Raw genomic sequence first — 12,580 nt, forward strand, 5'->3', positions numbered from 1 at the left:
TACGATTAACTGATATAGAACAGTCTTACTTCTCAGTTCAGGATTTTGTGCTATTCACATTATTTCGCTATATTTAGGTCCTCAGAGGGCAAGAAACACACTACGGAGTCTGCCATGGATTACTGATTAATTCACAAGTGACTTTACCTCTTTATTAACTCCCTGAGGGGTGCTTCATAGGTATTTCCTTCCTTCCTTTGAGAGGAGGTACGATGGTAACTCAATCGGGTGTGCCTCAATTATCATCCGGAGAAGGGACATGCGAGCTCCTGAGCTGTCTCCTCTCAGAGTCTAATACATACCCTAGAACAACCAGGTCTGTGGGGATGAACCTCAGGGCATTTCTGAAATCATTTATCCAGGTGAGAATCTACTTGGTAAAGTTATCCTGGTTACTCTTAGACTAGCTCTGTGGGGAGCTAAAGGTTGGACAATTGTATTTTGCTGGTATTTTTCTTTGGAAGAACCGTAGACAACTAAGCAGTGAACTATGACACGTAGAGAGGGATAGCCAGTGCTTCTCAGAGCCAATCTTTATAATCAAAAGTAGTTTTACAGCTTGTTCAAACAATTTCATGAAACACACTTTCTGTCTCAGTGTCTCAGATGACAACTTAATTTGTGTCTAAGAACTTATCCCTGGGCTAATGAGAAGCCTCAAAGACAAGACTTTTTGATGCTGTATATTGGATGAAGCCTAAAGAAAAACTTTTAAATAAGATCATTAGATATTATTAGAGGATTGAGCTCTATAATAGATAGCATCTTGATATGCTGTTGTAATATTAATTATTTATTCTTGCATTAAAATTTTCCTCCAATGTTAGCAGGTTAAGGCAGTAACTATTATTTCACAGTTTCTGTAGTCAGGAATTCGGGAGTGACTAAGTGAGGTGGTCCTGGCTTGGGATCTCCTATGAGGTTGCAGTAAAAATATCAGCCAGCGCTGCAGTCTCCTGAAGGCGTGCTGGACGTGGAGTATCAGCTTCCACGCTCACTCACATGGCTGTTGGCAGGAGGCCTCCGTTCCTCACCATGTGACCTCTCCACAGGGCTCCTTGAGTGTTCTCATGACATGCCAGTTGGCTTCCCACCGAGCAAAGGATCCAAGAGAGAGAGTAAGGCAGAAGCTGCAATACCTTTTACAACTTTGTCACATACTGTCACTTCTGCCATATCCTATTCATGAGAAGTGATTCACTGAGTCCAGCTCACACTCAAAGGGAGAAGAAGGGCTTCCCTGGTGGCGCAGTGGTTGAGAGTCCGCCTGCCGATGCAGGGCATAAGGGTTCGTGCCCCGGTCCGGGAAGATCCCACATGCCGCAGAGCGGCTGGGCCCGTGAGCCGGGGCCGCTGAGCCTGCGCGTCCGGAGCCTGTGCTCCGCAACGGGAGAGGCCACAACAGTGAGAGGCCCGCGTACCGGGAAAAAAAAAAAAAAAAAGGAAGAAGAAGCAGGTTCCATCTTTTGGAAGAAGGAGCATGGAAGAATTTATAGATATATTTTAAAACTATCACAGGAGTTTAAGTTCTGTTTGATGAAAAATTTTATGAATCAACTTAGAGTAGAGCATTCGGATGGGAACCCATAACATCTGGCTTCTCTTCCAGATTTTTAGCAAAGCCCTGTGTGAGTATGTACACTGCACAGTCTCACTGGGTCTCATTTGCCCTGTTGAGATGTTTGTGCCTCTTCTAGTTTTAGAGTGAGTCTATTCGTTTAACCTATATGCAGAGATTTCCTCCACCATGTCCACAGCATCAGAAGGGCTGAGCTTGCTGTTCATATATTTGAAACTAACTTGTGCCCACACAAACTCACAAGTGAACACACTGCTGTGTCTCACAGCCCTGGAGAGTCTACCTGTAGTCCTGGTCAAGAGCTTGGCCGGCTGACGGCCTCTTTTACCACTTGACCTTCTACACCACAGGTAAAATTCAGGATTGTAAGTATATACCTCTGTAAGTTTTAGAACTGTGTAACTAGATTCAGAATATTTCATTAAACTGAATTTATACAGCCCATCAGCATGCATTCACTATTTTATAGCTTAATCCTTCAAGAAGAGACTGACATTTTTATAAAGGAGCTTTTCTTCGGGTTTCATCTAATATAACATCAAAAAAGAATTTGTTTTTAATTAAACCAGAATCCATGTGAAGAAAATTCTCAGGAGGTGCTATAAAGGGAAAATAATCACAATAATGGTATGGTGGAATGAATCAGGGCAGGAAAGGAACCCAAGGACAAGGTTGAGTGATACTGTACAGTTTACAGAAGAGCTCAGATAAAGAGGTGACGCTAAGTCTTAAGGACACATTCTCCTATGAGGTGAACCTAGCATTGATACATGATAGAGTTTAATCACAGAGGGATACTCAAAGAAAAGCACCACGATCATCAGCATATTTGAAAGCAAATATTCTTAGTTACAGACATAACTCACAGCTGGCTACTTTCAAATGTTGTTCGCCCACAAAACTTACCAGGTAGCACACTCTTAGTTGTCATTTTCTATGACAAGAATAATGAAGCTAAAACTTTGAAATTGTAAGTGTCAAAAAATGGAGAAAAAACCCAACCCTATTAGTCAAGCTTACTTAAACACTGTGCTCTGATTCTTTCAGTTCTCAGAATGGAAACACTTGTGGGTCAGCCCTTGTCTTTACCAGCACACTGAAATTAACTTAGCTCTTTCCGAAGCAATCAGCATCATGGAATTTGACGGAACATGGACCACAATGTCCAAAAGAATTTGAAAAATCAGGCTATGAGTTCTATATTGAGTTTGCTATTGAAATTCATTTGCCAAATTAGCCTTATTTTATCTGAATTTCAGGTCTTCAAATCTAAGCTAATCAGGTTGGAGCTACAATGGACCCAGGAAGCCGTCGCTTGATCACTGAATTGTGGTCAATCCGTGGGGAATGCAGAGGGCGCCCTGCAATAGGAAGGAACTGAAGTGCAACCATTGATGCTAACTGGAGAGGGGACCAAGGAAAAGAATTTCTCAAGGCTTCACAAGGTAGAGAGGATGGCCTGATTAGAAGAGAGAGAACATTCTCTTCCTAATTACCTGTAGTTCAGGAAGTCGGACTGCCAACCAAATCCACAGTGGGGAAGCTGAATACTGACCTTGAGGGCATTTTTCAAGGGAGAGAGAGATCTGAGGTAAGCTAGTTTTGCCCAGGGGCTTACAGCAATGTTTTTGCTGGAGTTCCAAATGAATAATAAGCTTAATAGCAGTGTGTATGTTCACAGAGCCTTTCTTCAAAGGCTCTCAACACTGCCTTCGCATTAGGACCTTCTTTTCAATGTTCCTAAGAAGTTGGATGGAAATGGAATGATTCTCCCCATTTTAACCAGAAGCGGTCATTCTCACCACAGGGATGATTAGGAAGGATGAAATGATTTTACCTTCCGCCCATCGCTTTTCTTACTCTCTCTATTCTAAACACAATCCCTGTTTTAAGTTCCTTTGCCTGGAACTTTGCCTTTCTCATTCCTTTGACATAAAACCTTGATCTAGGTAACTCCACTTCATCCTTCAGGACCAGCTTAAGCTTGGAAGCCCCAGAGGATCTAGTCCTCTCAAATACCCTATCCTCTTCCTTAAAGCCCTGCACACAAGTATAATTAATGAATTGTTTGTATCTGTTTCTACTTTTCTCGCTAGACTGTATATTTAATAAGAACAGAGCTCATGTCTGAATTATCTAATACTGTATGCTCAAGTCTCTTGTTAACATCATGTAGAGGCTGGAAATGATCAGATGGAACGCTGAGGGTGACTCTCCATCACTGCATTATCAGACCAATTATCAGCCTTTGTTTGCAGGAAGCAAGGCTGTCCGTTTCCTAGGATTATAAATTTGAGAACATCTTAGACATTTTAATCCTAACCATCCCCGGTCATCAGTACCAATCACACTGAAGAATGGTTATTGCATCTTTTTCTAACTCTAAAAACATGAATATATGAACCAGCTGATTCTTTTAAGCATTCATTCCTACTATGCCCTTCAAAGCTAACATGCTACTTTGTACCCTTGATCCTAAAAGACTTTTCTTCCATTGTTATTGAGACATAAACGACACATCCTAAAAGTTTCATGGCTCCCAGCTCAATGCCCCCCAGTATGCTCTCCCCCAACTACTCTGTTAAACTATGTCCATTTCTTTCTTCAAGATGTTATTCAACATTTGCCTTCTTCCCCAGGCATTCCTATATTCACTTTACCAGATTCCAACAAGCACCATCATTTCTGGCCTGCCAACAGTCACACGTCTCACTACGTAGGTAGGTGTAGTTGAGTTTTTAGTATGTATGTACGTTGCTGGTAATTTTACTTGGGTTTGCTCTGTTTGCTGCTTTGATTCGTAAGTGACTTCAGGGCAGAACTTCTAGAGCATGTCTCCTGTCACTTCTCATAACCCCTCATGTACTCTTCACATGTCATATGATGGATGCCCAGCTTATGACCACTGATGATCAAGCTGCCTAGGGAAACAAGATTCAGCAAAGCTAGGACATGCTGTGTTCCTCACAGATAAGCTTGTAGCCTGAGGAAGATATCACTAGAATACTCCGAGGAATCTAACGAGGCACAGAATTACCTTTTCTTTCTTTTTGAGGATTTGTAAGGAATCTTTTCCTACTTGGTGCTACATTAGGAAGGGATTAATCAGACACCCAGACACATCTGTGTGTACACTGACTATAAAGTTTGCAACTCCTGGGTTAATAGAAACTTGTCAGCTTCAGGACTCCTAGCGTTAAACACAACCCAAGGCTTCCCAGCAAGCTAATAAAAATAAAGTGGAGAAAATGATATGCTTTAAGAAGATTTAACACCAACTGTAATAGAAACTAGTAAAATAATGTTAGAAAGAATTTTCTAATTCTATTATTCTGATATAGCAAGAGCTTTTTTATTTTTTAAACATCTTTATTGGAGTAAAATTGCTTTACAATGTTGTGTTAGTTTCTGCTGTACAACAAAGTGAATCAACTATATGTATACATATATCCCCATATCCCCTCCCTCTTAGCAAGAGCTTTTGATTTGCCTTCAAAAAAAATTTTTTTTAAACATTAGCACCAAACAGAAATTAAATAATTCCACAATTACTGATCAGCTCAAAGGAGGAAATGCTATTTCTCCTTGCTCATTAGGGAGAAAGTGTTGTCCAGGCAATACTATATAATGGTTTGAGTGCAGTTTGGCCTCTGGAGCCAAACTGCTCTGGTTCAAATCTTAGGAAAAGTCTTACTAGCTGTGTGATTCTGGGAAAGGTACTTAATCTCTCTCAGCAGAGGGGTGTTTATCCATAAAATGATAAAGATAACTGTATCTAACTCATTGGATTGTTGCGTCAAATGAAAAAGTTAATACATATAAAAGTGCTTTGAACCATGCCTGGCACATGAAAATGCTAAGTGCTAGCTGTTATTACCACCGCCACCATCCTCACCGCGCACTACCACCTACCACAGTCACCCCTACAACCCACTATGACCGTCTGCCACCCAGCCATCATGTACCACCACCACTACCATCACCCACTATGACCACCCCTACCATCACTCACCACTACCCACGAAACATTATCACCACACGTACCATCACTAACCACCACTCACCTTGATCACCTCACAAAACCCACGATGGCTACCGCTCAACCATCATATCCCATCATCACTGTCATCACCAATCACTACCCACTATTACTACCCTCACTATGACTCACCCACCATCACCACCTACCACCAACCGACCCCCACCATCACGCATCACCCACCATAACCACTCCCGTTATCTATCATGATCACCCATAATACCTTCATCTTTCACTGCTGAGCAGAGGCCACAAAAGTGGCCAGGAAGTCCTTTGTAATCACCTCTTAGATATAAAGACTTTGAAATAAAGGTGTAAAGACAAAGAGCTTTGAGATCCCAAGGAATCCGTTTATGAGAGTCTTCCCATTTCAAACGCCCTAGTACTCTTGTAAGGATCACGATAACAATGCCAGCTAACACAACTGCAGGCTTACTACATGTCTGGCAGCGTGCTAATCTGAGTTTTCCACGGATCACTTCATTTAAGCCTCAGAACAACTCTGTGAGATATATGCCATTATTATCTCTGTTTTATATACAAAAAACTCCCGAGGTTAGGAAAGTTTTAGTAACTTGCCTACATTCACAGAGCTAGTGATGGAGCCATATCTGAAGCTAAGATACTCCATCCTCCAGCCCAAACTCTTCCATGTCATTCTGCTGTGACTGAGCCACTCTATCTCCTCTAGGTGCTCAACAGATTCTAATTTTTTCTTTTTCCATACTTGCCATCCCTCCCTCTTTCATGCTCTCCCCTGTGACAGTCCACTCCTACCATTTCAACTGCAGGTGACCCGCGAGTCTACTCGGTCCCAATCTGTTGCCTGATTGATCTCTATCCTATTGCCCCAATTAGGGGCATCTCCATTTGGGGTTCGCAAATCATTACCTGAATCACACAAGCTCATTAGCCTCCATCTCAAACCATTTTCTCCTTTTGACCATCCTTATTTCTTTTCTCCCTACCTTTAAATCTCTAAGCTTCAGGACTTCCCTGGTGGCATAGTGGTTAAGAATCCACCTGACAAAGCAGGGGACAAGGGACACGGGTTCAATCCCTGGTCCGGGAAGATCCCACATGCCATGGAGCAACTAAGTCCATGCGCCACAACTACTGAGCCTGTGCTCTAGAGCCCGTGAGCCACAACTACTGAGCCCGCGTGCCGCAACTACTGAAGCCCGTGCACTCCAGAGCCCATGCTCTGCAGCAAGAGAAGCCACCGCAATGAGAAGCCCGTGTACCGCAAAAAGGAGTAGCCCCCACTCGCCGCAACTAGAGAAAGCCCGCGTGCAGCAATGAAGACCCAACACACACACACACACACACACACACACACACAAAATCTCTAACCTTCAAAGTGACTTCTGTTCCTTTTCTCCCAACATACCCAGGGCCCAGCCACCAGAGTCATCGCCACCAGCGAGTCCTGTAAATTCTGTCTCTGTAATTTATTTCCAGCTGATCTCCTCCATCCCATTCCCATCACCACCATTATAATTCAGAAACTCATTATCCTAACCTGGGCACAGAAGTTCCCAGTGGTTGCCATCAATCTCTCTTCTTTCCCAGTTCTCTGCACACGGAATCAAGACAAAACTCTTCAGCTTGGCATTTAGATTCTCCCTAGTATAGCTGCCTACCTACCTTTTAAACCTCGTCTCTTACCACTGTCAACCATGTATCTATCCTCTAGATCAGCCAATCACTGTGTTTCCTGAGCATGTGTGCTTTAGCTCTCAGGCCACTGTTCAAGCTTCTCCTTACCTGGATCACCTCTTCTACATCTCTGCATCTGGAAATCTGACCCTTCAAAGCTCATCTCTAATATCACCTCCAGATGTGAGCTTTCCCTCGTGAAATCCTCTACCACTCTGTCCCTACCTTACTCCACTCCTTACTACAGTGGCCTCTCTCCATGCCTGTTCCACTTACTAGACTGTTAATTCTTTCAATGCAAAAGCCAACATCCTTTGCCAGGACCAAATGTGGCCTTTATATAATAGAGACACAATAAACATTAAAGTGCACATATCTTCCTACTGATGGTCTAATAGATTTGCTAGAATGTATTGCGTTATGAAATCGTACTGTAGAGAATATATTAAAAAGACATAAAACAACCTGAAAGCAAAGAGGGTGGACCAAATGCTTTTGGTTTAGAGTTTAGTTGAATATGGTAGTACCTAATAAGCATAAGGAAGTTTTGGAATTTGGCCGTCCAGGTAAGACCATAGCCAGTGGACTCCTCTACCTTCATAACCCATGTGGACAGTCCCACTAATTGACTCATAAAGCACTTGATCTTGACTGTGAAGGTGGCCAACATGAATAAATGGGTCCTGCCTGTATCTGGTTTGTGTCATACAGTCTATTTACATAATTTGGTGACATTTATGAATCCTTAAAATCTATTTAACAAAAATTTTCCCTTTATTACCACAGTAACTCTGCATTAATTCTGGACATGCAGTCATCTGGATTAGAAGTAAGACAGACTATTAGAGGATGCTCTGAAACTGGCCTCAGAGGAAGAAAATGGAGTTTAGCAATGCTGATGATGGACAGACAGGAGGGACAGTGATGAACACGCAGAGAGAAGCAGAAGGCCCGAGTTCCTAAAAACTTGGCTGGATGAGTCCCAGGGGAACAAGAGGTAGACATCTCAAGGTCTGTCACCAAGTCAGGAAAGGGGAAAAACCAGGACAATGGAAACCATTCAAATATTAAGAATAGAGTGCATTATGGTGTAGGAAAATAAGCAGGGGGGGTGGGGAGGGGAAGGAAGACAAGAAGAGCACATGGGAATATAACGATCACGTCACACCTATATATATATATATATATATATATATATATAATTTTTTTTTTTTTGCGGTACGCGGGCCTCCCACCGCCATGGCCTCTCCCGTTGCGGAGCACAGGCTCCGGACGCGCAGGCTCAGCCGCCATGGCTCATGGGCCCAGCCGCTCCGCGGCATGTGGGATCCTCCCGGACCGGGGCACGAAGCCGTGTCCCCTGCGTCGGCAGGCGGACTCTCAACCACCGCGCCACCAGGGAAGCCGCATCGCCAATATATTTTTAGGTGAATTCTCATAGTTAGAAAAATCGGCATGATTGTTAATTAGGTGCAATCCCTCTTTGTGATCACTTAACCAGCCCAGCTGGATTTGTTGGCCTGAAACTCCAAACTGGGAAAAGGGAGAACTATTATAACTATAACGTAAATGTAAGTGAATTAGTATTTTAGCAGAATCTAGGGAGACAAGGTACAGTTTTAAGAAAGTAGTTTACCTATTTTACACAATATTCAGCACATTAAACTAGTGAAAATACAGAATTTGTGTCAACTTGGAATTCACTATAAATGAGAGGTGACTTGTATCAATATTAAGAAGAATAATATTTAGGGTTTCTATAGCAATTTTTTTCTCCTGGGAGTTTAGTTACCTTTAACAGTGATCAGTTATCCCTGATTTTTATTCATCCATCCATCCATCCATCCATCCAGCCAGCCTTCCTTCCTTCCTTCCATCTTTCCTTCCATCCATCCATCCATCCATCCATCCTTACTCCCATCCATCTATCCATCCATCAATCCATCCATCCATCCAACCAACTAATAGTCTAAGGATCTGGAGGCACATCTGCATTTAATTCTGTGAAACAGGTGAGATTAAGATATTAATAAGCCCCCTCTTTTAGGAGAAGAGGTACAGAGAGATGACAAGCCCAAGCCCATGCAGTGAGTTCCTTGCAGGCTCTGGCACTAGAGCTCAAGACTGTCCATTGGATTCTACTCTTGATCCTTGTCTAGCCTGATTCTCCCTGAGATTTTTCTTCCAGCTGCCACCTACCTACAGAATCTATCATATTTATGGAGAGGAAGCAGTGCAAAGGATTTCCTTTTCCTAGTATCCACCACAATTATGCCATCCTAGGTCTGAAAAACATGGAAAACTGAGACTCACTGTTCACGAAGACGGCAAACCTCAGGAAGGACAGGTAGCGCTCCCCTTCAATGGGGTTCCAGCCGACATCAGGGTATCCTTTGGCCAGAAGCATGGGGCAGCTCTGTAGGCCACAGCCTGCCAAGTAGGTCACCACCTGCCAAGAACAATACAAAAGTAAGTGCCCAGGTTTGTTTCTTTTTTTTTAATGTAAGTTTTTTACATAGCTATAAGGCAGGCAAAATTCTGGGAACTGAAGGGCTTTCATTTACCTAGAAGCTAGAGAGAGCACAGGACTTTCCAGGTAAATAATTTAGTAGACTTGAAATTGGAACCTTTTATTTTTTTTAAATTATTATTATTTTTTTGCGGTACGTGGGCCTCTCACCGTTGTGGCCTCTCCCGTTGCGGAGCACAGGCTCCGGATGTACAGGCTCAGTGGCCATGGCTCACAGGCCCAGCCGCTCCGCGGCATGTGGGATCTTCCCGGACCGGGGCACGAACCCGTGTCCCCTGCATCGGCAGGCGGACTCTCAACCACTGCACCACCAGGGAAGCCTCCTTTCATTCATTTTTGCTTCCAAGCAATTGACGAGACTGATGATCACTGCTATGTAGGAATGCTCCATGTGTTCCATGGATTTTCCAGTTCTGGCAAGAGGGATCTGCCATTTAAAAGTAGGCCTAAGTAGGGTGTCTCTGGGGAGGCAACAGTGGATGCAGGCTGGCCATGTTCATTTGGCCATGCTATTTCAAGACCAAAACGTTCAGCCACTGGTTGACTGGGTGGGCCTTCAACTAATCAGGGGTCCCTAGGTAAGTTCTGGCTCAACAACAGCTGTCCCAAGTCAGGAGCTGAGACGTTCAACGTGGGATGGTTAGCAAAGAGGTCATGGCCACTTAAGGACTAGGATGGGTAGTGTGTTCTCTTCACTTCCAGGTTACCAGACACTTAGCAGAAGATCTCAGCTCTGCGATCTGGTAGAATATTTTAGAATCTCCCTACTTTTCAGAAGGTGCCAGGCTAAAAGCTTAGCAAATAGACCTCCTGTGCTTGAAATGCAGTTGTCATTCTAATTTAGCCTCTGATATTTTATGTATGTGGGGAGAAGAGGGGAATCCATCATACTGCTAATCCTCCAAGTCAGGATGGTGTTTTCATTTTTTAGTCCCCAAGGCCTAGCACAGAGTAGGGGCTCAATAAACATTCGTCAAATGACTCATGTATTTGCTGACAGCAAATACTCTAAGTCATTTTGAAAGAATGATGGATCTAAGCCAAATCTCAGTAAGAAACTATCATCACACTTTTTCCTACTTAAAGGAGCAAGGATAGTATTATACTTGGAGTTTAGATTTTGTTTGGTCTTAAAAATGTCTGGAAAAGGGCTTCCCTGGTGGCACAGTGGTTAAGAATCCACCTGCCAATGCAGGGGACATGGGTTTGAGCCCTGGTCCGGGAAGATCCCACATGCCGTGGAGCAATGAAGCCCATGCGCCACAACTACTGAGCCTGCGCTCTAGAGTCTGTGAGCCACAACTACTGAGCCCGCATGCCTAGAGCCTGTGCTCCACAACAAGAGAAGCCACCACAATGAGAAGCCCGCGCACTGCAACGAAGAGTAGCCTCCACCCGCCGCAACTAGAGAAAGCCCGCGCACAGCAACGAAGCCCCGATGCAGCCATAAATGAGTAAATAAATAAAGTCCGGAAAAGCATTAATAAAAGCAGGAATTAGGCAGAGTTTTCAGGGTTACAGGTGCAGGGCATTTCACCGGCCACAAAAATAAGTGCTCGTGTGTGTGTGTGTGTGTGTGTGTGTGTGTGTGTGTGTCTGTGTCTGTGTGGTTGCTGTTCCGTCTCAGGCCTGATTCCTGCTGTGATACATACAAGGGTGGAATGGAATGGCAGCATTTACTGGTCCTTCGCCTTCTCCCCCAGGGACCACACTTGGGGCATTTCCTGACACTGGTCTGAGTAAAGCCTGCGTACTGTACTGAGCCACAAGAACCACCTGAAAAGGAGGCAGCAACCCCATCCTCCTCCTCTACAGATTTCCCTGGGTCCCCTTTCTCCCCTCTCCCTGCCTCCTGGCCTCCACTCAACATATCTTGCATCTTCTGAGGGAGGCTTGTGGTCCTTGTCGAGCAGTATCAACTGAACAGGTGAACGAGGCTGACGCTGGGATGCTGGGCACTGAGGCTTGTGGCACTGTCTTGTCAAAAGAGAACCGTTAACTGCTTTTAAATACAGGTGTCAGTTATCATCACAGCACCCAAATAAAACCCGTGATATTTATTGCTGTCTAAATGTGTGAAGAGCTGGGCCCGACTGAAGTCTGTCCCACCAGAGGCAGAGACCAGGAATACCCAGGGCATTTATGGAACAGCTATCACATGTCATGCTGCTGGGTGCACAGCTGCTGAGTCCCTGTGTGTATGGGGGCAGGGGGGTTGTCTTGTTTCTGTTCCAGTCAGTTCTTCTTATTGAAACCAGGAAGTGTTTTCTAACATATAAATGGGGTGGTGTTGCTTCTCTGCTTGAAGCCCTCCAGTGGCTTCCGTGGCTCCAGGCTCTACAGGGAGGTCCCATAATATAATAGGTAGGATCACGGCCTCTGGAGCCCAGTGCTTTTGACCCCTGGCTCTGACACTTACAAACCCCATGACACTGAGAATGTTCCCTAATCTCTCTGTGCCTCAGTTTCCTCTCCTATGACTAGGGCAACAATAAAAAGGCTTGTCCTGAGGGTCATGTGACTTAATTCCGAGTGGGGTATGTCACACCGTGATTCCGGAGGAGAGTGGACTTCTGTTATTAGCAGCGATGGCAGCACAAGGCCCATTCCTTTCTGCTCGCACTCTGCGCTCCGGTCACACCCAGCTTTCCGAAGTTCAAGCACGCCACGCTCTCCTCTCTGAACTTCAAACATTCCTGGCACGCGCTTCCCCGCGATGTGACCGAGTAGCTTCTGCCCACGCTGGGGGTCATCTCTTTGCTGAGGGCCTTTT

General features: G+C 44.3%; 1 protein-coding gene across 1 annotated transcript in view; it reads right to left on the bottom strand.

The window, feature by feature from the left end:
- Positions 1-12,580, bottom strand: part of RYR3 (ryanodine receptor 3) — a 374,244-nt gene that overhangs the window by 126,616 nt on the left and 235,048 nt on the right. The window contains exon 43 of the mRNA XM_065871700.1: positions 9,591-9,726. Within this exon, the coding sequence (XP_065727772.1) occupies positions 9,591-9,726 (136 nt within the window). The remainder of the gene's footprint in view (positions 1-9,590; positions 9,727-12,580) is intronic.

The sequence above is a fragment of the Phocoena phocoena genome, chromosome 2 (genome assembly GCF_963924675.1).
Source record: "Phocoena phocoena chromosome 2, mPhoPho1.1, whole genome shotgun sequence".
Lineage (NCBI taxonomy): Eukaryota > Metazoa > Chordata > Mammalia > Artiodactyla > Phocoenidae > Phocoena > Phocoena phocoena.